A 24,872-nucleotide genomic window follows, 5' to 3' on the forward strand; every position below is an offset into this window, starting at 1 on the left:
TTTATTCTGATTTTATTTTTCCTTTTTGCCAATTTAACATTCGTTTTTGTTAGTTTTTTTTTTTTTTTCTCTTTTTGTGTGCTGCACAAGCAGATCTGCCTTTTCTTCAACATGCAACAGAAGAATAAAAAAAAAACAAAACAAGAATCTAGATAGAATATAATAATAAAAATAAAAATAATCACATTTTGTTCTGTCGCTGATTTAATTTAAACATCCTTTAAACACACTTGTTTTAAGGACTTTTTGAAATTTTTTTTATTTATTATTATTTTTATAATTATGATAATGAAATTTTTTTTGCAGTGCGCTTGTTTTTGCGTAAAGTGCTGCTGCTGCTGCGCACATCTCGCTCTCTCTCTCTCTCTCTCCATCCTCTCCTCACCATCATCCGCCCCCTCCTCCTCCCCCTCCTCCTCCTCCTCCTCCTCCTCCTCTCCTCTCTCCACTTCTATCTCAGCTCAGCGAAGGAAGGAAAACGAGGAAACCAAAAGGATTGGTGTGTTTTCTCGCCTTGACGTTTTCTAGATTTTTTTATTATCGTTGTTATTATTATTATTTTTGCGCACACCTCCCACCCCCCCTCCTCCATCCACCTCTCTCACACACACACACACACACACACACACACACGTCTGACAGCCTTTTGCCAGACTGCAAAGAAAGAAAAAGACAAAGAAAGACAAATTAAGAAAGAGAAAAAAGGGGGAAATCTCTGATGTTTCAGCTTGTTGTTTTTTGTTTTTGCTGCTTTTTCCGTGTGATGGCGGTGAGCGGCTGCGTGTGTCCGCGTGCGCTCGCTGCCGCTCCGTGATTTAACCGTCCAGGATCCGTTCGGATGCCGGAGGAAAAGGGAAGCTCCGTCCGGTGATGCTCGGCCTCTCCTCCGCCTGGATGCGCCCCTCTGTCCGCGGTGTGCCGTCGGTACCGCTGCCTGTCTCCCCCCGCAGCAGATCTCCTCTGTCGCCGGAGAAAGGTCTAGGGACCACATATGGAAACTGGGGACCAGAATTTTAGGAAAAAGGAAAACTAAGCAGGCTCTCGTTTGATTTTTCACAACTTCACATTCCCCCCTCCTCCTCTCTTTGGCTTGGTTCCTTTTTTTTTTTTTTTTTTTTTTTTTTTTTTGGGGGGGGGTATTTTTGGGGAAAACGGGGGCTGATCGTCCCTGGTTGGTTTGTTCCTCCTTCTCCAGCTCATGGCAGTCATGGTGCCAGCTGATTATTTGGCATTATTCATCACTCTGTCCTTGATTTTGGGGGAGCGCTTGAATCTGCTGGTTTGAATCTGTTCTTTCATTTCTTTCAGCACATCCAATCCTTACCCCCCCCACCCACCTCCACCACCACCACCACCACCCTTCCTCCCTCTCCCTCCACACATCCTGGGCCCTGCCTGTCTGTCTTGCCTGTCTCCCGTCACCGTCTTCCCTCAGAATACATGTGAAAGCCTGAGATGAGCTTCCATAATCACTGATTGGATCAACGAAGTCAGATCTCATCCTGAATTGTGTCATCATCTCTTGCTGTTGCCCGTCTTTTCTTTCTTTTCTTTAATTTTTTCTTTTAAATAATATTTGGGGCCCCTTTTAAAGAAATCAGGCCGCCGACTGTGTTCTCTCCGCCCCCACACCCCTGTGTGTTTCTTCATCCCCTTTTCAGAATGAATTAATTCACACTGCATGTGTGCGCGTTGCTTCTTTTCCATGTACAGGTGTGTGCGGGTGAAAGTTTGGCTCCACGAGCGAGTGTGAGCACGTCTGTGTCTGTGTGTGTGTGTGTGTGTGTGTGTGTGAGCAGCAGGAGGATGACAGTGTAGACTGCATGTGACGGGAAAAAAAGCAAAAACAAAAAAAACAAACAAACAAACAAACAACAAAAAAAAAAAAAACCCAAACAGAGAAATCAAGCGCTACGTGCACATCATTCCATACATCACCGTCGAAGCTGTGAGGATTGTAACACATGTAACTTGCTTTAGTCAGCTCAGATAAGCCAAATTCAGGCGACGAGAAAAAGGAGCCAAGATCCTCCATCTTCTCATTATCTCTGCCTTTTTTCAGAGTTTGACGTTTAGAGGCCTTCCAACTCAACAAAGTAGGCCTAGATCCCAGACCAGGTCTCCGGAGGGATCTGCCAGAAGCCTGCGTTTTTAGGTCAACGTTTTCTTTCCGGAGCGGGGCAACTTACTGCCACGTGAGGACGAGAAATTAGGAACCTTTGTGGCTGAGGGTTCTGTTTGACCCGTCTGCCGCCCACCCACCACCCCCAAACCTTCACCCTCATCTTCATTTTTACCTCTTTGCTGCGCCCCCCACCAAAAACCAACCATACGATTTCCCCCGAGCTCCCCTAATTCCCCCGCCCCCCCAGCGCCCCCCCGCTACCGTCGTCCCCCCGACGCCGCCCACCCCCCGTTTTCCGAGCTGGCGTGGCGACGCAAACTCACAAATATTTACTTCCTGTACATCAAGAGGAAAGGGGGCCCCCCTTTCGTGGAATGCGGCAACATGGGCGTGTTTGACCGCGGAGTTCAGATGCTGCTGACCACGGTGGGGGCCTTCGCCGCCTTCAGCCTCATGACCATCGCCGTGGGGACAGACTACTGGCTGTACTCCCGCGGCGTCTGCAAGATCAAGAGCACCAACGAGAACGAGACCAGCAAGAAGAACGAGGAGGTGATGACGCACTCGGGCCTCTGGAGGACCTGCTGCCTGGAAGGTGAGCCAAGCTGCTGCACAAACATACAAACACACGTGCAGATGCACCGGCGGCACCGACCCCACTCAGGCACACGGAGTCAGATCGATTCCTTCGTGCCCACACACACACACACACACACACACACACGCACACAGTCCTGCATTCGCACTCACATGCCTACACATATGCTCACATGCCCACATTATTCTGTATGTACTCAGCATCCATTTCCACACATGCAAACACTCACTCAGTCTAACCTACACACATCTATCTATCGATCTATCTCCACAACTTCTGACGTCATTTTCCTTTTTGCAAAACATTTTATTTTTAAAATCATTCCCTCCCTTCACAAATCACAAACCTCCTTCATTTCCTTCCACTTAGTGAAGTGTAGCAGGGCTTATCTTAATGTTGAGTGACAAAATCCAGTTTCTTCCTTCCATGAGAGGTAATCAGGATGTAGTTTTTTCCCAGCGGTCCCTTTTGGTGTCCTCCCTGTCCGGGCTTTCCTTTGTCAGTGTCATGGCTGCCCCGTGAAAAGTCCTGCTGGACGCCTGCAATTGTTGTCCAAAGACGGATAAAACTTGTGTGTTGGTTATCATCACTGACAGGCAGATAAACACAAGACCCACGTTTGATTTCCCCAGCAGGTGCATTCGGATCGACGAACCAGCAGAACAGCATCGATTTCAGATTTCTGAAGTCTATCTTGATTTCACTTGCTAGCCTCGCAGCATTAGCTAACCCGTGAAAGTCTTTGTGGAAATGGAACCGAAGCCAACGGGGGCAGTTGTTTTACCATCTGAGTACAAACAGCCGTGCCTGTTGCATCTTTCTTGTTGTATGTGTGAACTGGGGTATCACCCAACACAAGGAACAGAAGATTTGTGTATTTCTAACTAAAGAGGTGATATCTTTCTTTTTTTAAACAGTCGGACTCTGACTACATGATATCTGACTGAATACTGCAATTTGTCATTAAAGGAGGAAGGCTCCCCCAAATCTGGTTGTGCAGGCAGTTTAGAGGTGAAGTCTTCATATTTTCTTCTTTGTTTTAAATGCTTGAGTTAAAACCTGGAAGTCCAACTGCCCAGATTTCAAATCCAAAGTACATTTGAAATGTTGACAGTGAAAAGATGAGAGATTGTCGTTTTGTGGAAGAAAAGCTGTGAAAAGAAAATTGGAAACTCTGTTGGGATCTTGTGATCCGAGTCCGTCTTCAAATATCTGACTCTCTTAATTTCAACCTAGTGGCCTATTTTAAAATCCAACCTCAACTCTAAACTTGGAGGCTTCAGAGAGGACAAACATCTCCCCAAGTCTGAAATCCAAAGGCATACAGACACAACAGGAGCTGCACATGCTTCAGCAGTACATGTGTGATCCATCTTCCTCCTGAATCACACAGCCGCCTGCCCCAGATTCACCTGATTCACAGGACAAGGCCATGTGCTGCTGCTGCTGCAGCTGATGATGAAGATGATGACACAGATTTTGTGCTTTTGCAGGATTTCTCGAGTGATTCACGTGGTCTTCTTCATTACGTTCGAGAAAGACGACCTCACTGTGTGCTAATGCTGCCGTCGTGTTAAAAGGAGTAACATTTTAAAAACCTTGAAGTGAAACTGAATGTCCAATTAGCATGTTTGACGAAGAATGATGAAAGTCTGGCACGGTCACAGTCGGCACAGTGTGTTTGGGTGATCCTCCGATTCTGTCCATGCGTCCTTTCATTGTCTAACCTCATGCTAAACCTGAGCAGTCCGATTTCCCGCAGGCTAGCTGAGCATGACGTTTAAATTCTGCACTTTAAACAGTGAGAACTAGTGTCAGATGATCACCAACCGCCACGCCTCCTGTCGCTCTCGGATTAAAGGCCTGAAGTCCTGAATCTTTCTCGATCATCTCTGAATCAGATATTATACGGGATCGGGCGACACAGGAATTTATTTTGACAGAACAGGCGTCTTCACCTCTTGTAGTGTGACGTAATCAAAGATCAGCGATCACCACGGCAACACAGGAGGCCTAGCATGTCAGAATGTTTTTCCTCCATCAGTTGGCCGAGAGATGAGATGCAGACAAAACCACTTCTGTTTTTGAAAAGTCAAAAAATGAAATGACTTGAGTTGTGTCTTTCGGATGGATCGCCCCCCTCCTGCTCCCCTCGTGCCACTTCTTTTTTATTGGCTTTGCGGAAGCGGAAGCGGTTGCAATGATTGACAACTGCCAGTCCTGCCTCCCGGACGACGTCGGCTCTCGAACGTGCTCCTCACGTCAGCACGCGGTGATTGGTTGGCGTCGGACTCTCCGAATTTACGGCACCATGTCATGCACAACAAACAAGTAGTGTGCTGTTATGCTGCCATCAAACCTGCGCTCACGCCTCGTCGTCCCTGACTGGAGGCAGGTTTTAAACTTTTCCTGAGGTGGAGGTGAAGTTGAGACATTGCCACAGACAGACAGCTGTAAATCTCAAATATCATCAGTGCGTTCAGTTATCCTTCACTTCACGGCTGTGGGAAAAAAAGGGCCATTTACTCAGCTTTCCTAAGTACTAAATCTTGGCCTCCTTCCTCTGCTTCATTACTTATTCTGCTACAGTAGCTAACTCAATTTTTAATATAAGGCTACTACTCTTGAACAGATTGAAAGATTCTGTCTTGTGCTGCTTCTCTCTCACATGAATCTGTCAAGCACATTTTGTCCATCATAGATTTTCTTTGAAGAATCTGTCGTTTTAACTGCCATGTTTATTTTCCTCGCTCGCTGTGTTGTTCACGTTTGATCCGCCGAGGCCGTAAGTCAAGATACAACATACTCAGGTTTGATGTCATCATACGATGACAACTTAATGGCGCGGCTTGTTTTTCCACAGAACGCTAGTTACTGTGCGAATAATGTTTTAGGGCGGGATTGGAAGAAGACAGGACCTCGTTCCATCAGTTTTACAATTGATTTTCACATTTTTATTAAAGCTTCCCGAGCTTCTCATGGCCTCGCCCCCGGAGACATCCCAAGCCGATTGACTCTTTATGGGGTCAAAAGGTCAGGCTTGACATGGGGTGGTCTCTGCCAGGCCCTTTTGTCTGAGCTACAGAATAGGAGAGGAAAATAACAACAAAACTGTGTACAGCTCCACATCGCCCAACTCTGACACACAAATGTAGATTATTTATGCAAATAAGAAAATTTGTGAGGTGTAAATTGGAACAAACCTACAAGGTGTGAGCTGAGTTGATGAATTATGGATGACCTTCAGAGACCTTTGTTGGCGTAAACAGCGATAGATAAGGAACAGTTTTTAGAAGCCCTGGAGCGGGAAAACATTCTCAGCTGTCGCCTCCACATCTGTCGGATGAGTTGGGGAGGAGAGCTGCGACCGATGCGGTACTTGAAACTAGCACGAGTGAGAACAGGTTGTGATGTTTTGACGCTCAGTAGTTGTAGAAAAGAAATCATCATAAACAGATGACGTCTGTACATATGACTTCGAAAAGATGAATAGAATCTGATATTCATCTGCTCTAATCCTCCAAAAAAAAAAAAAAAAGAAATACAGCTCAGCTCAGTGTTTTTCTGTGAGAAAGGAAATAGAAAAAGATACTACAGAAAATGTCGACTTTTTGTTCAGCTCATGGAAAGAGAACAGGGTTGTGCTCTCGTTGTGGACTTTGTGTGCTACTTGTTCTTTCCATCCGGCTGCACAAACGCTCTCTTTTCCTCAATGATTCATCTGAAATGATCTCAGTAGAAAAACGGCGAGCAGCGTGTTCCGCATCGCCGCTTATTCAAGCTCTGCTGAGAATGGGCTAATTCAATGCAGGTGCGATAAAAGTTAGTGTACCTGCGATTGCCCATGTGACCCGCATTATGCTGTTATATCAAAGGCAAGGTCGTGGGAAGAAACTCACCACCGCAGCAACTTTTTGGAGCCGCTCGGGCGCCGGCTGGTCGTGAGTTTGAGAGGAAAAAAAATGTGTTTCTTCTTTTCTTTTTTGTTTTTCCTCAAGACAGAAAGACACAAAATCTTGGCAGAGGTGGCGAGATTGTGTCAAAATCACCAACACATTTGTTCGACGTGAACGCAGCCACGCCAACTCACTCCATGTGATATGCTTATTTTCCTCGCTAAGTGGCTTTACTTTTCACACTCTAAGCTCGCTCGCTGTCCTTGGCACCGGAGATTTTAAATGGTCAAGAGCAGAGAGGAATCTGTGAGGGATCCAGCTCGCTCCGTGCGCTTCGCCTTCAGAGTTGCTCTATAGCTGCGTGGTGCAGGGAGAGGAGACAGAGGAAGGGAAGGAAATTGGGAGGTGTTGAGAAAGAAAAAGGGAGGAAAAAAAAAAAAAAGAACAAGGGAGAGAAAGAGCAGGCAGCCCTGGTTTGCTGTCACACCCCCTCAGGCATCCTGTGCTATCTTTAACACGCAGGCCTACGTTCTATCCAACCTATTTTGCCCCGGCTTTTAACATAATACGTCACGGTGCATGCTTTTATTTTAATGCTCGGGACACGATGTACATTATATTCAGATAACAGCGGCTGACTGACTGTCGGGCCTCCGTCGTCAAAGTGACATGCGAGCGTCACGTCGAAAGATCACACATGACAGTTTAATGTTGAGCATCGAGCTCAATGGAGCAGATTTGATTATGTTTCTGCTCTCATGCTCAGACGTGTATACAAATGTGATGGTGTGTGTGTGTGTGTGTGTGAGAGGCCGGCCCTCTTAGAATTGGAGTGCACTACGGCGATGACATTAATTATGCTAATAGCCATCAGCTCCTTTAGCTTTGCCGTGCTGATCGTCAACAGAGCCTCTCCACGCGGCCTCTTTATCTAAAGCTCCAGCCAGCGATATGCCGGGACAGCCAGTAACTAATTACATGGAATCAGATTACAAAAATAATCCGCTTACACAAAGGAAAGAAAAAAGAAATGCAGACCACCTCTTTATCTAAAGCTCCTGTTAAGGGTTTAATGAATTGGGGGTACAAGCGATATATAATCTGATTCCTGAAGTAATCTGGTTCGAAAGAAAAAATCGTGATCTTTCATATCAAGTGAAAGCCAAAACCAGCCAACCAACCGAGGCCCCATTACTTTATGTGATGAGCAGATTTATTCAAAAGTCATCTGATTATGTGTGATCTGGGATCTGAAAACTGCTGATGAAAACACAGACAAATTAAATGATGATTAAAAAAATAATAAACCGTTCAAATTAAAGCCTGAACGGCAGATTGCCAATTTTAGAGACAAATAATCGCCTCATTTTTCTTTTGGTGGGTTCTCATTCTCTTGGTCAGATGACCACATTTGTAAGAGCTCAATAGGATTGAATTTTTATTTTCTGAGTTTATTTCACGTTTTTTTTTTTTTTTTTTTAACCTTATTGGTATTAAGATTACAGTACTTAAGATAGAGAAGATGCATTTATTTGTTTACTTTTACTTTTGCCTTTACTCCTCTGATGGAGCTCAATTTATTTACTTTAGGTGAATTTGAAGTGCAGCACACCTGAAGAAAACTGCCAAATCATCTCATTAACAAAACTGTCTTGAGTTTAGATTTGAAGCTACAGCTGGGCAACAGTTAGCTCACTTTAGCACAGGCTAACGCCTGCATGGCTAACTAACGAGCACGTCAGTCAGAAAACGACACGACACAGATTTCAGAAACAAGATGCAGCGGCAGTGGGTGTGTTTGGACGTTTAGCCAGGCTAAACTTCGGGATCAGGAAGAATTTCCAAACAGGACATGAAAAGATTATTAAAAAAAATAAGAAAAATTAAAATCCACTTCAAACTTATTTTTGAGATTTACTAACACAGAGTAAGCTCAGGCAGCACAGACTAAAGATGTAGCCCCTTAATAAAAATGCTAAAATATGTATGATGCATGATGGAGGAGTGCTGGGTAAGGAAATGAGAGCCATTGTTCTGCCTCTGCACTGAGGCTGGCAAACAGTCAGCATCCAGCGGCGCTCTGTGGGCGTGCTGTTGTTGATACTGTAATAGAAGTGACTGACAGGTCGGGGCAGCTGTCAAACCTCAGCCGCCCAACTCCTGGAGACTCTTCTCCACAAAGCAAAAACCTATTTGAAACTATTTTCAGCTTCATAACTTATTTAAATGGAAATTCCACTTCGTTATTTTTGCTCCTGTCGTATGCAGCCGAAGATCGCTGGTGCGTTTGCAGTCACGCTGCCAACTGAAACACACACACTGCTTTCTGACAGATTTTACTACAGCCATACGTTAAATGACATTATTGGGGCAAAACTCAATCCACGTTTGGGTCTTTCTGCTGTGCCACATTTACGTTTTCTTGTTTTATTATTAAATGGCTTGCCTCACTGCTTGGCAGGGTGTGTGAGTCGGCGTTTACTGGACTTTTTGATGATAGTGATGAGAGTAAAAAGTATTTGGTTTCATTTACTTTTTCATGTTTGTGCGTCCGTGACAGCCGCCGCTGAGACCGGACGCATTCCAGCTCTGTCCTGACCCCCAGAACCCGAAACCTCAGGAGGGACTTTGGGGGAATTTCTTCAAAACATTCACGTGATCAGAACGCTGATCAGAATATGTTGACCTGAGGTCAAAGGTCACATTCAATGTGACCTCACTTTTTTTTTTAGCCACGATTGAAGAATTCAAATACTAATTATGACGGTGATGGTGTTTTATACCCAAAAGGGTCAAAGGTCAACTGCACTGTTTCATCATAATCGCCCTTATTGTTACGTAACTGAGCAACGGAGGGAGTGAGTCTGTATCCACAGAAAGGTGGTGGTTGTGGTTTTTCGATCGAGCAGTGAACATAAACATTTATATTCAGGATGTATCTGATTGCTGTAGAAACGTTATTCTTTGACCTCAGTCTTACACTAACCCCTAAATGGAGAGCTTTCCCCGAGTGAAATATTCAAACACGAAGAGCCATGACTTGGAAAGTGTTGTAGATAGTCTTGTGCTGAGATTTTGGTACGAGCAGCCGGTTTTAGCTGTTTGTGTGTGTGATGAAATTAGCACACCCGGTCTGGTCGAACTAGACAGGCGGAAATTGTTCTGACGCACAACGGTGGTGTTATAGGGAAAATGAAAAGAGGAGTATTATGTCTGTGAGGCTCATACAAAGCAAAGAAGGAACTCATTTAGCTCTATTCCACATTTCCCAATAAGCGTCATGCACACATGCACCATTAACTGATGTCAACGTGTGTTTGTGTTAATAATGATGCAGCGGCCTAAAAAACGCACACACCTCTCGGCCTGCTGATATCCAGCCATCACACACCCCTCCCAGGGCCCCGCCCTCCTCTTCCATCCAGCAGCTATGGAGTCTGCTCCGGTTGGATTCGCTCAGTGTGCCTGTCACACTGGACGGATGGCCCCGTGACGGCGGTCCAGCTGTGGAGGCCGGCTCCGGAGATGAACTTCCATGATGGCGTCCTGTGTCCTAAGCACAGACTGGAGCGGCCCCGGGGGCCCCCCCAGCCTTGACAGGTGGAGCTCAGCATGCTTTAAATGCAGCTATTAATCTCCATCATGGCGGGTTGGAGAGCGAGCGCAGTGTGTGTGTGTGTGTGTGACAGGAGATATGTTTCCGGGAATGAGGTGTGTGTGTGCGTTTTGTGCCATTGTTAGATTTTTAGCTTTCATCCCACTCAAAATCATCGTGTTACCGAAGACGTCGGAAACCTTTGAACCTCGACAGCTTTAATCATCTCCATCTCAGCAGCAGCGGTCTCCTCGTTTGGAAAACATGACCTTTGGGTTTTAAATCCTTAAAAGCTCTTAAATTCTCGACGTTCCCGTTACGAACAGCGTCGCCCAGCTCTGAGGGAGGCACGTTCATCACGGAGGAGCTCTGAAGTTGATGGTCGCAGGTTGTGCTCTGTATCTGCTTTAACACGTCCTGCCGTATTACACGTTCGTGTGTCTGCTTGTATTTGTCAAGTAGAGACAAAAAAACTGTTTACGCTATCAATGCGATGATTCATCTCCTAATTAGAGAGGAAAATATGATGTTCCCTCAACTGTTTGAGCCTCAGTTTCATGTTTTTATTCAGCGCAAAGTCATTTCATTCCTTTTGTTGGTTTAAAGTCGGGTACATTTCATCCAATCTGGTGAAGATGGACGAAATAATGGAATGAGATGAATAAGTGTGAGATAATTTGGTCACAGAATACGCACACTGGTGCATTTTTGAATTTGTCCCCATACAATCAACATGTCTGTATGAAAAATAAGGACTTTTAGCACCAAATTAGTGATTTTGCTATCATGAGCCTGCTGCAGTGTGTGTGTGTGTGTGTGTGTGAAATGAAGAGCGTGGTGACCTCGGGGTGGATACGTTTAATTTCTTCAGTGTTTCTGTTACGTTTGTCCAGTTTTTAATCACTAATCGGAGAGCGAACAGCACACCGTCCACCCGGCGTGCGCTCACAGATCCATTATTCATTATTTAGCTCATTTCCAGTTGGTCGATTGCGAGGTGGCTCCGGCGGACTGGGAGAAATATTCACCTTGAAATGTTTCACAGAACATAGATCAATGATGGCCAGCCGGTCACTCTGTGACGGGTCTGAATGCTGCCTCGCTGTATTTGCAGCGTTTGTGTTGAGTTTTTGTGTGTGTCAGATTGTAGCGAACGCCAATTTTAATCTTTGAACACGCGATTGAACTTTTTTAGTAGCTATGTTTTTGCAGTGCGTATACATCATTTTTTATGATGCTGGTGGTCAAATATCTCATTAACTAATTAATGCAACCCCCCCCCACCTTCATTTGCAGCAGCTCTCCTCGTCCTCGTGCCGACCTGGTCGCCAACAGCCGCATGAGGCTGCGTAACTATGGCGATTCAGCAGCTCTAATGAGCAGCACAAGGCCGCCTGTCAGCCATCACGGCCTCTCAATCAGAGAGACTGTTTACAAGCACTCGCACACACCACCTGGGACCGACACACACTCCCCCCGCACCATGGGAGGGACATTATGACACACACATACAGGCACAAACATAGGTACAGGTGTAGCAGAGACACAATGACATACTGAGTTAACACACGTGGGGCATTTCCAACACATTTAATATAAAGAAACGTGACAACCTGCATCTGAGCTGAGCAGAATGTGTTGCACGACGATTGTTTACCACTCCTACTGGATGTAAAATGATCCGGATCCAGGTGCCGGTAAAACATTCATAAGAATGTTCTATTATTAACACTAAAAACTCAGAAGATCGTGCTTTCGAGTCAACTCCCTCAGTGGTAACTAGGAAGCACTAAACTACATGCTTGAGGCAAATGTTGGAGAAAATACGACTTTGTTGCTGTTTTATATCATTAAGTTAAAAAAAAGAAATGTTTCTTCTGTCCTACAGGAGTGGTATATGTTTTAGTGCTTCCATTCCAGAGGAGCTCCACTGTTGAGGAAAAGGCTGCTTCTATATTTAAAACTCTTTCAAAGCCTTTTATTGTGTTTATCAGCAGATCAATATGATCCAATAGACTACAGCTGCGTCCTGACTGATGCTGGAAACATGCATGGTGTGCCCCAACACCTTTAATAACTTTAAAGGAGTAAAATAAAAAACAACAGATGTTATTATTTATTGTAAGCGACAGTGCAACTCTTGTCCCCATTGTGGGTTTTAAATTTGAATGTAAAGGCGGTCTGCAGTCTAACAAAAAAGAAATGGCAAATAATGCAACAGTTAAGCTGACGAATAAAAATGCTGAATCTAATACACTTATGGAGCAGATCTGACCTCATATAAGATGGCTCTGTTAATGTATATTTTCCTGCTGATGGTCACCAAATCTTAATTAGTATTATCTGTAGTGTGTGTGTGTGTGTGTGTGTGTGTGTGTGTGCACGTCGTTCTTGAACACTGCCGGTGTTAATCTTTAAATTGCTTTTGGAGACGTGTCCAGGAGTGTGTTTGTCCTGCCGCAGATGCTCAAGTGTCTCACTAACAGGGTTATGCAGCAGGACAGAGCTGTTGGCGGTCTGCGGTGTGACGGAGAGGTGTTGGCCGTATTATGACTGTTTACTATAATCCCTCTTAAACCTTCACACCCTCTCCCATCTTTGGTCGTGTGGCTCTGTTGTGACAGCAGGTCACGATTCAGCGTCTCTTGTAATTTAATTTGGTCAGTATATCGAGTGAATGTTTCAGTCTGTGCCGCATTGGCTTCTGCTTCTGAGCAAAATTTGAGTCCGAATGATAAAAAATAGTAAATTTTTCTCAGATTGTTTGGTTTTGAGGATTTTCTAATGATAAAGTGTCCGGTAGAAGGAAAAAGAAAAGTTGGAGAGGATAAGAAGTGAGTCCCTTTATTATCTGTCCGGTGTTTTTACAGTAGTAGCAGTGCGCCGCGCTCTTCTTTTTACAGTATAGTGGGCTGAGTTGGTGAAGCAGGGAGCTGTTGGCACCTCCACACAGTCTGTTTAACGCCTGGTGGGAGAGGTGCTGACAGGCCGACTGCTCCCTAATCCCACAGACATCAGGGACCAGAGGGCTCAGTGTGTGTGTGTGTTTCTACGTGTTGGTCATCTCTGGTGTCGAGTCAAATAAAGATGGAGGCCTACACCTCAGCCACGTGTGTGTAGAGGCTCCTTTTGTTAATCAGAGCCGGTGGCTCCGCCCACCATCACTCAGCGCCACGGTGACCATCGACCGCTCTCAGCGTGAACGCAGGCTAAAGCCGCCGCCGCTGCTGCTCTGTTATGGAGTTTGTGTAAGTGTCAACATATGGTCAAACTGATGGAGTAACAATGCTGTCATCTGAAAGCCACATGAGTCATCAACATAGTGCGTGTGTGTCTGTGTGTGTGTGCTGGGGTCTGTTCATTTTACCCACCCCCCTCCAATACATATCAATTAATCAATGGGCTAATGTCTATATAAAGGCCCATGACACTGAGCACACACACACACACACACACACACACACGTACGTGTCACAGGACACAAACACATCTATGTGCACATACACACAAATTGTGAGATAATAAAAACCTTCACAAACAGAAAGTTCAGGTTGTGTACTCACTCTGACTGCAATTCTGCTATCGACCGTTTCTTTGATTGTATGCTGGTTTTATTGATAAATGTTTTTGTACAGTGTCCTGAAAGATGCGTAGAAATAAAATGTATTATTATGAATATTATTATTATTATTGTTACGAGAAGACAGACCTTCCCTCCGCTGATCACCAAAGAAGTCAAAGCTCTGAGGTGAAAACTCAAACTTGTCGTCCTCAAAGGTCAAGTGATGTATCATGTTTAAGAAATAGATGAAGCCGATGTTACCTGAGGATCAGCTTTGTGTATTTGTCAGTGAGATGAAAGTGGTTGGATGGATGGGACCCTTATCTGAGGATAGATTTCGGCTCATTCAGTTCCACTTTACATTTCAAGTTCTTTCTCGATATTCATGCGTGAATACAAAGCAGTAGAAGCAGTGAGCGCAGTCCACCACCCAGCTCAGTGGAAAGTAAACCACCAGGAGCCATTCGTTTGGTTGTTAGAGTTGATGTGCACGAGTGTGTCACTAAATGTGTCATAACCGCCGGACCGGTGCAAGCGCCGGTCGATGTTGGGGCCCGCGACGGGGCAGTCAGTGGGTGTGAGAAGGGCATCCAGATGTCTTCATGAAGCAAAGAGAGGCAGCGAGGTGCTGCGTTATGATTCATCATCATCGGGTTTTATGGTCAGTGGAATGAGTTTACAGCTACACGCCAGATGTGGCTACCTCACGTTAATGGTAATGGTGCAGCATTAAGCAGACTATGATGAACTCTGGTGTCTGCGTTTTATGACCGGTGGTCTGCAGTAAATCGTCTGTGTGTTTATGCACTGTGAGGCGTGTGTGTGTGTGTATTTGTGTGCACTTGCACTTGTTAGGATGCTGCTGTATGCATGTAACTAATAGGAATGCGTGTGCGTCTGTCGTCAGTGTTTCGTTTTTGTCTAATGAGACGTTTCTTTGATTGCGTGAGCGCCAATTAGCATGTGATAATATTTGAAGCACAGTCTAATAACTGTTAGCGGGTTCTTCGGTTACTGTCAGTCAAATCTGATCAAACCTCCGTCTCACAAAGCAGATCAGCCGATTGTTAAACTTGTAAATAACAACTGCGGTCATTAAATGCAGAATTGATTATTCCATCATGAAACTTGCAAAGAGGAAGAAGTGTTAGCCGTTTTTGCAGAAAACAACAAGTCAGAAGAGAAAAGGAAAAACCTGGGGCTCCGCTCGAGACTCCATTAGCAGCTACTAGCGTAACGCACTCAGAGCTCTGGACTTCTGCCAGTCAACGTTGCATTGTAGTTAAAGGAAGTGCCAGGTTTGGAAAAGGAAAGGAACATGTGGAAGAAATAAGATGCTTCTGCTGCATAAAATCATCCCTTTTTATGGCGTCATGCCAGTGCGATGCTAAATGGGTGCAATGCGAAGGATTGGGGTCACCGTGGCCTGCCAGGTAAATCTGAGGGTCAAAACAATAAAAACTCTCTCAAAGTTCCTCCCCAGACGTGTTTCAGATTATGTAGAAATACTTCGCTACGATTTTTAAACAGTTTTTACACATAAAGAGTGGGAAAAAAAAAAAAACAAAACAGGAAAAGTACATTTTTGAAAAGTCTGAAACTGGCAGGCGAAACAGAGAGAATCAGGAGGATTAATGAGGGAAACAGAGAGATTCAGCAACATGTTGGAGTCTGAGTCAGACCCAGGAAGTGTTGGTTGGTTGTGTTCTTTGGTAGAAGCTGACACAGTGTTGTTGTTTTTTTTTTTTTCTTTTTGCCCCTTCCATCACAGAAAGTTTGTGTTAAGTATGAGACATCGGCGCCTTGACTGCTTCACTTCATATGTCTTATATCGTTAAAATTAAACATCAAATGAGCACATTAAGTGTAATTTCATTTTCATCACAGCAGGTTAAACCTTTTTGTCCTTTCTATGTCGAAACATATCAGGCACTTAAATAAGTCAACAGAGAAGACGCACGTCTCATTCCGTCATTTTAGAGACACAAACACCAAACAGGTCAGAAATCATCGGCACAGGAGGAGCACGATGTGAATGAACGTCCACACAGCAATCCGTGCACAGCGATGTCTCCACGTCAGCCCGTATAAAAATGGCTTCTGGCACTTCAGTATATGTGTCTTTCTGAGCAGATTCAAAGTGACACTTACTCCAGACATACTGTAGGTACAAACAGAAGAGTGTGACAACACAGAGGACGGCTATTTTTTGCTCCGAATAATCTTTTTTCTTGCATGTTGGTCCTGCAGGAATAATCGTTGTTTTGTAGTGACAGAACCATAAATTGTGTAGAAGTGGGTTTGTGATGTCAGGTTGCCAAGTTGACCTTTTTCTATCATTACTGTCGCTGCCATCGTACCATCATTTTTCTCCAGAGAGCTTTTTTTTGACATCCACAAGGAAAACCATGTGCAAAGGGCCCCTGATGGCCGCTGATGGCCCCTGATGGCCCCTCATACTTTCCAACAACCATAAACCCCTTTGAACCTCCAAAGACTGCACTACAATGACCCCCCCGACAGACACACAGACACACACACACAACAAATAGGGCGCTGATGATGTGCAGGCATCAACTATGTGAAGCATTCAGAGGACTCCTGGAAATCGTGCCATCGGCTGATAGTTTTTGTGTGAGACACTTAGCGGACATCAGTAAATTGTAGCATCTACCGACAAGCCAGCATGCGAGGTGTTTAGGGAGCTACTCTAAATTTCAGTATCTGCCAAGAAGTCTGCATGTGACTGCAAATTGTAACATTTCTATTCAGGATGTGAGGTGTTGATCTGTAAATCATAGCTTCGTTGCGGTTAGCGTTTCAGGTTTGCTGTCCAGTTGCGACTGTCTAGACTCGCTGCCTCGCCTCTCAGCAGGGTGACACCTCCGGTGGTTAACACCTGAAGAGGGGGGAGGGCAAGTAGATAATGATCACTATAATCAGCAGGTGAGTGTTTCCCTGAATCAATCCCAATATCCATGCCAGCAATTGAGGCTGAAGAGATTATGTCCTTCTACGAAACAGTTACGGTGGCGTGGCCTCAGGTGTAGTTCTGATAGTTTCATCTACATATACAGCAGGAATTAAAAAGTCCCTTCTGAGCACGAAACAACTCCAGATAATTTTATGTGGCGTGAACCGCGTCGTTAGAAAGAAGCCAAACTGGATGCACCGAGGAGAATTAGAGCTGCAAAGTTTGAAGTTGCCTCTCCGTTTGCGGCCGTGGACTGAGGTGGAGATTCAGAGAGACATACAGTAGGCAGCTGCAGAGTGAATCAGTTACTGACACTTTTAAACACTTTATTGATCCATTGTGGCTGCTAAATGACCCAGTAAAAGACTGGCTGTACTGGGCAGGTGGTTTTGCGTGGTGGAAAAACACACGGCCTGTATGCTCATCCATTATTAGCCTGTTTGTGAGAGTTAGAAAAAACATTTTCAGATAACCTGCTGCACTAAAGAGTGAACTGAACCTTAATCTGAAAACTCAAATGTTAATTCAGACTGACCTTTCACCTGTTATGTTTTTTTGAGCAAGGAGTGACTGACAGTTTTTATTTTGAGCAAACTAAAAATACTCTATTTGCATCCAATTTTGGAAATGTCACATAGAATTAAAATCTGAAGTCGAACTCCGAATCTGGCAGGTTGACAACAATCAATCAGAGAGCGTGGAGTGAAACTTCATGAACTTCATTTCATACAAGATTTTTTTGCTCAAACCAGCTTTGTTAGATGTTGGTTTTCTTTTCTAAACAGATACAATGTCGACTTCATTTGGGTGATGCAGTTTAGCTGGATGTGCTGCGTTGTCTTGCGGGGGGCACCAGGAGATCCCCCACCCCCTCGCTGCAGGTTCTGGTAGCTCACCAGTTGAGTCAGAATAAAGTGAAACGATTCAGCAGTTTCCTGAAACCTCTCAGAGTCCGGGTCAGTGCAGTGACAGCAGCATGTGGACACAAAATGGCCTCCGGCGAGTCTGCTGCTGACACGCAGGTGACACACACAAAAAATCAAATCAGCTCAGGTTTTCCATTGACGCATTTTGGTCGTATAAGGTACTTATGTGTGTGTCTGTGTGCGTCACTTCTCTCTGTCTCTCTATGCTTTCTTCTCTTTGTAATGGCATTTCTAAAGTATAAACATCCAGAACAGATGTCAGAACATTTCTACAGCAGTTTTATAACAGTGAAGGACACGACAGTCACACAGCCGTGCTGTTCAGAAACACAGACAGCAGCCTTTTGGGCCGTGACTCTGTGGCGGTGCTGCGGAGTGCCAGTCGTCATTCTGCACTTACACACTTCAGGCTGATGGCAGTATTTTTAGACTCGGGCTATTCAAATGTGACGAAGTGGATGAATAGATAAGTAAATAAAAAAAAAAACCAAAAACATTTCACTTATTTAATTCCTGACAGCCTGGAGAAGACTTCCACAGAAGGTTTAGACTTTAACATCAGGAAGTAAAACTCATTTAAGGGATAAGAGAGGTAATTCGATTTTCGCAGGAATTTATTTGATTTTACGTTGAACTTGTGTTGCTTTTTTTCTCCTTCCTGATGGATAAATGTCCACTCTTGTTTAGAGAGCAGGATAGTGGGATATTTGTTGAGTGTGTGTCCCAGATTTGAGCCGTGGAAACTGGCCGTGTGGGCTCAGAACGTGTGCGTCCCATCATCAGAAACATGCTGGTTTATATTAGAGCCATAATAATATCAGTATATCAGTATTTTAAAAGGTAAAACTCAGTCTGGTTTCCGTCAGTTTCACCAGCGCTCTAAAGTTATAAATATAAACTAACAAACTATAACCATTACTAACTCTTTGCAGGTATGACGGTGAACTATTACCATTAAATTCTAGTAATTTTTTACTCATTCTATTTGTCTTATGTTATGTTTTGTGTTATTGTTGTTGCTTTTTTTTTTTCAGTTTGTTGGTAAAGCAGTTGAATGATGATGATGCCAGAATTTAAAACTGAAGGACACAAACTTCTTTCAGTTGCCAATTTGGTTCTTGTCAAGTGATTAAAAATATAATTTTTTTTTCTGGCTGCTGCTGCTTTTTTAACTTAAACTCATCGCTCTGCCTTCACTGCGGAAGAAGCCGGCGTTTTAATATGCTCCCTGTGATATTAGATGAGAATTATTCTGCAAATTTTCCACCGCTGTTGAATTAGAAAGTGTTTTTGAAGTTGTACAGAGACACAGCCAAAGGCTGGCCTCTTGGTTTCAAGATATTTATGGAACTAAATAGTTTATGAACTATAGGAGGGGTAAATATTTTTGTTTTTGTTTCCTGAGCACTGCGCTTCACCCTCCCTTCTTCGCTCTTTATTTCTTTCTGCCCTCAGTTCTTTCCGGCTTATTGTGAAATGCTCAGACATTTGTTGAATATTCAGATAATTTAGACAGCAGAGGCCACGAGGAGGAGAAGGGAGAGGAAGAAAAGGGAAGGATGAAGTGGAGGAGGTGGAGGAAGAAGAAGCGGGATGGATGGATGTGATTTGGTGGATCCAAACTCTGCACCCATTGGCTTTTCCTCAAACGAAGGACCGGAGGCGAGAGAGCTGCATCGAGGCGCCTCGCTGAATACTGGATGCTCCTTCCTCCCTCCTTTCTCTCTCTCTCTTTCAATCCCTCCCACATTCTCAAGGAATCAATCGTCTCAAATTAATCATTCTGCCGAGAGCACTTTGAGAGAGAGAGAGACAGAGATGGTTTGCATAAAGATAGTGAAGCTGCAGCATTGTGCATAATCACACCTTCAGAGCTTTGAGCCTGATTAGATGCTATTCATTGTTGTTTCACTTGATTGGGGATGAGTAATCATTGTTGTCATGGCGATTGTTGTTAGACGTCCTTAATATCTTTTCAGGAAGGAAATATCTCTCACGCGGTCTGTAAATCTCACCAGTCGCAGGTTTAAAAGAAGCCTCATTTATGAAGATGCTTCTGTTAGCAACATCGCTAAGCTAACAGGAAATAGCTTCACATTTTGTGGCAGCTGCGATAAATAAAAGTGGAACATCGTTGACTCTAACGTGGACTTTCATATTGACAAACCTAAAAGAAAATGACGATGTTGGTTTTCACCAGTTTAGTTTTCTAGGATTCTATAGTGATACCAAAGATCAGCTGGTTTTTATATTCAAAGGTAAACTCAGCAAAGCTAACCAGCTGCTGCTGTTAACATCTTTCCAAAATGTTGTATCTCCCAAAATGGCGAGGGGCCAGATCTGTGCGGTGGAACCCGACGTTCATCTGCCGCTGGACTGTTTCTTTGAGGTTTCTGTCAACGGATCCGGGTGCAGTTCAAAAATCCACAAAGTTTTTTGTTCAGCCGTCATCCATTAAAAAACTTCCCAGAAGTATCTGCAGAAAGAAACACTCTTCCTCTTCACACACATCATCCACTCAGCGTCGAGGGCTCTGCTCGGCGTTCTTTAATGTCGATTTGTATTTTTTCTTTTTTTGCTGACTGTCAGCACCCATTTCAAGGCTGATTAATGTATCGATCACTCAGTCAATCTTTTAATCTATAAAACATCAAAAAATTAATGACAAACGTCTAACACGTGCCCAAAGTCGTGTCTCGCTTGCCAGCAAGGGAAAAGAAGGTTAATTTGAAGATCTTCAATAATATTGTGATAAAGAAACAATTCTGATATTTAAACCTAAATAAGGTCGACATTTTACTCTTATTCATTCCAAGATCATTTATCATCATTGATAAATTCCAGCTTTTGAGTGCGCTTCATCACATCGTTCCTTCTCTTTTTGTTGTTGTTGTTGTCATTGTTGTTGTTTTTCGGTTTTTCCTCTTTTCTGGTTCTCAAACACAAAGTCCAAACAACAAGATTTTGTGGTTGGACGAGAACTCAAAGCAGCAGCAGCAGTTGAAACCCTCGGGAAAATTATCTTCAAACGCACAAATTAAGTTGAGACCGGGGTATAAACATGTACACCCACACACTCGCACAGGCTGTTTCCAACCCTGCACGGCTCTACACACACACACACATTTCCCCAGCTTGCGTGACAGGATGTGTTACTCTTTTTATCCGTGCTGAAAGCATATGACTGTGACACAACCCCTCCCAGCCCAAAACAACAAGTCCCGTTTCTTTGCCCTCAGGACACTTTTCAGTTTCATTATCACTGCAGGAGATATCATCTCTGTCCAGAAAACATCTGGGAGAGGCATAAACTGGGAAGGGGGTGAGGATGGAGGAAGAAAGTATGGAATTTAGACAGTGGTGTGAGCGGCGGCGGGGGGGGGGGGGGGGGGGGTGAGGAAAAGATGGCAGGAACGAGGGGAGGAGAGAGGAAGGAAGCTTGGGAGAGGAGAGCAGATGGAGAGACAAACAGAGGAGAAGGTGGAACGAAGAGATGAGGGTGGGGACGGCGAGAAAAAAAGCAAGGCATGTGCCAAACAACATCTGTGGGGGTGGGAAGAAGAGGAGAGGACGCCGTGGATGTGTGCGGAGGAGATGGGGGGCGGCTTTCCAAACAACATCTGTAACGGGATGGAGGGAGGAGAGGACGAGAAGATTTCGAATGGAGAGTGCGACGGCTGACGTCGCCGCCGCTGTGAGTGATTCTTAGTCAGAGTAAATGTTGTTGACACAGCAGGCTGAAATCCCGACGCCGGCAGCCTGATTCACCTTTTATGGCCAGGGAAGCATCAACCGATGGCGACCGACGCTTTCATCTTGTTTACTCCTCTGCTGATTTTGGGAGAAAATGGGCTTTTTGGGAAACATCATCCATCACCTGCACGGCTTACTGGCTGTGCTATTTGTCCCATCTGTCACTATCAATGAGCTGTAGCTTTCAGCGCCATCGGACGGTGGCATTACTTTGTTTTGTTTTTTTTGTTGTTGTTTGTTTGTTTTTGATTTTCCCTCTCTGCTGAACCCTGCAGGTTCTGTTTCAGGTCGATGCGTTTCTGTGCTGGCTGTGTGATTCATTAGCGATTTGTCCCTACGTGACATCAAAGTTATTCCGGGTTTTGAACTCTGTCAAACATTCAGATTTTAAGAAACACACACGCACACACAAAGTTAAAAAAGAAAAGAAGCAGAATAAAGTTTGACATCCAAACAGGAAAAAGAAAACATAGAACGGTGGGCGGCTTGGTTTCTCATCAGCAACAGGCAGGCTGGAAAGAGAATAGCCAAGACAGAAGAAGACGAAGGAGAAACAATCTGGCAGTTAACGGAGGGAAAGTCGCCAGTAAACACTGAGGGAGCTAATTAGGAGAATACGAAGCTGAAACTCCTCTCTGTTTATCAGTTTTGTCCTGCGTTTGGTGCTCGACAGGTATTAAGAGTGAATATAAAAAACAAAAGAATGACATGATCGGGTTAAAAAACACAAAAACACTCCCTGACGTCATTCCAGTCATTTATGTTCCTGATGAGTTTTACGAGCTATGAGATCAGATTCATCTCTTTTCTTTAAAGCGACAGTTTGGTTTATTTGAGGTAGTTAATGTGTTAGTTATCTATCAAACAGCCCTTAAGTCTGAGCTCTCTCTGAGTAAAACGCCTGATCTCAGGTGAAGCAGAGGAAAATATTCCAAATCAAGCCTAAACTAAAACTGATGTTGCTGTTTTTTAAAAACTGGATCAGATATGCGAGTCCTGCGACGGTTTTCCTGCAGCTTCTCTGTCAGGATGTGACTCTTCAGACTGTAGATCTGTACCTTAAAAAAAACAAACAAAAAAAAAAATCTCTTTGAGCAGTGTTTTTTCATTTGTTTTCGTTTTTGTTTTTTTGTTTTTTTCCCAAGAACTTGACATGAGATCAGTCATATTTACACACAACCACTTGACAATTCTGCAAAAAATTGTTCACACAGACAATTTCCCGGCTCCCTCTGACCTGTTAATGGAGTGTTTATAGACCGCTACGCCATCACTACTGGTTGCTATGCACCTATATGAGCTTTTGCACAGCGGTTGCTATGCAGGGAGAACGAGGGAGCGAGCGAGAGAGCCAGAGGCCCATGCAGTGGATGAGTCATAGCCCCCCCCTCCCCATCCCCATCCCCATCCCAGCCCCCCCTCCATCACACTCATATCCCCCTGCTTTCCTTCCCCTGACTCAATGGGACCTCAGACACACACACACAGCTCCTTGTTGTTTCTTCCCAATCGTCTCTGTGGCATCCAAACCTGTTAACATATTTCCCCTGTGGATGTGAGGATAACATTTAATGTCTCACACACACACACACACACACACACACACACACACAGATGTGCTCGTGGACATGCCTGTGTAAATGCACAGCTGCACCCACATACATCCAGTTCGTACACATACGCTGTCTGCACAGCCAAACACATCCTGGCTGCAAGTACATGCACAGTGACACACACAGGCCTCCTCACAACAACCACTGCCGAAGGTGTCGTTTAAACTGGTGGCTGCTTATTGAAGGATTGTGGCTGAACTTTGACGCTCCGAGGTGTGAATTTGTGTAACTGAACAGAACAGACACACAATTCAGATGAGTGTTTCTGGGAAATGTTTAACACAATGATTCTTATAAGGACAACAATTACCGTCATATTTTTGCACACTGCCTGCTATTTTCATGCTGTGGCCATGAATAGTAAAAAAAATCAAATACATACAAAGCGCTCAGCTAAGCAGGCAGAAGGAAGCGATGTGTCTGAAAATGCTCGATGACCAACCATCAGAGCAGAGAGGAAGTTGTGTTGAAAAGAACATAACTTCTACAGAAAGTCGGTCTCTGCTCCTCATACCGCCGCGCCCATCTCAAAATGAAGTCGGGCAGAGTCAAACACTGCAACGGCAACAGCAGAGCAGCTCACTCTGCTACACCCGTCTTCATAAACAGTTTCTGCTCCACTGTTTTCCTATCAACATACACCGGCCACGAAACCTCAACCACAAAACTACTTAGAGCCCGTTTCCACTTTGGTGACAATGAAGGTGAAATGAAGCTTATTAAAATCAAATTAAGCTTAATGGATATATATATATATATACATATATATATATGTGTGTGTGTGTGTGTGTGTGTGTGTGTGTGAGTATGTAGCACAATGTTATGCTGTCAAAAAAACCCAAAAAACCCCAAAAAAACAACAAACATCTGGATGATGTTTGTAATTATCAGGAAAAATAAGTCCAATCAGTAAAGATGCAAATCTTTTTTTGTTTGTTTGTTTTTTGGCTTTGAAAAGAATGAGAAAAGTAGCCATATTTGAATGTGGGGGAAGGACGGAGTGAGAGAAAGAGGGGAAGAGAAGGCCAGCGTTGCTGCGAGTATCTTGGTTATTTATAGTTTAAATGTCCTGGCTCTTTTTGCCTGAATTCATTGTCTACCCCTCTCTCTCTCTCCCTACACCCACCCTCCCCCTTCTCTCCCCTCTCGTCGGACCTCACCCCCCGCCCCACCCTCACTCCTTCCTCACATCCCCTTCATCTTTCTTCCCTTTCATTAGATATTGGGTCAGTGCCCCCCCCCCCACACACACACACACACTGCTGCTCCTCACTGGTGTGGCGTTTCTTTAGTAATGTTACGCAATAGCCATCACAGACACACTGGGGGGCATGGGAGGGGCGGTGAAGAGCGGGAGAGAGAGGACGGGGAGGGGAGACGGAGGATGAGCGACACCCAGGCAGAGCAGAGAGAGAGAGAGCGTGCTCCTCATTGCTCATTGACCCACTATCTTTCTCGGTCTCGTGGTCGCATCAGTCCAATCTCAACCTTGGTGACCTCGTGGCGGATTCTGACCTCTCGTGTGTTTTCCACCGAGCTGTGAAGGCATTTTAATGTGCCGTCATTTTTTTTTTGACATCATGAGCACAAAAAGTCTTTTCATTCTGAGTTTTTTTTTTTTTTTTTGCTCCAAAAACGTCCCATTAGCAGCATTAACATTTTAATTGCGCGACAGCGGCCATGAGTCTGCCTGCATGCGCCGAAAGTAAAAGCTCTTTTGAAAGCATTTATCAGATCAATAGGTCACGACGTTTAATGTGCGAAGGCGCGCAACTGAATTTTCCGGGACACACAAAGAGAATCATTTCAAAAATTTTCCAAATTTGGAAA

The 24,872-nt window shown here is 44.4% G+C and overlaps 1 protein-coding gene across 1 annotated transcript in view; it reads left to right on the top strand.

Moving 5' to 3' along the window:
• Positions 1–2,500: 2,500 nt before the first annotated feature.
• cacng2b (calcium channel, voltage-dependent, gamma subunit 2b) overlaps positions 2,501–24,872 on the top strand; it is a 49,806-nt gene continuing 27,434 nt past the window's right edge. The window contains exon 1 of the mRNA XM_029507064.1: positions 2,501–2,720. Within this exon, the coding sequence (XP_029362924.1) occupies positions 2,510–2,720 (211 nt within the window). The 5' untranslated portion in view covers positions 2,501–2,509. The remainder of the gene's footprint in view (positions 2,721–24,872) is intronic.

Source organism: Echeneis naucrates, chromosome 1 (assembly GCF_900963305.1).
Source record: "Echeneis naucrates chromosome 1, fEcheNa1.1, whole genome shotgun sequence".
NCBI classification, from domain to species: Eukaryota; Metazoa; Chordata; class Actinopteri; order Carangiformes; family Echeneidae; genus Echeneis; species Echeneis naucrates.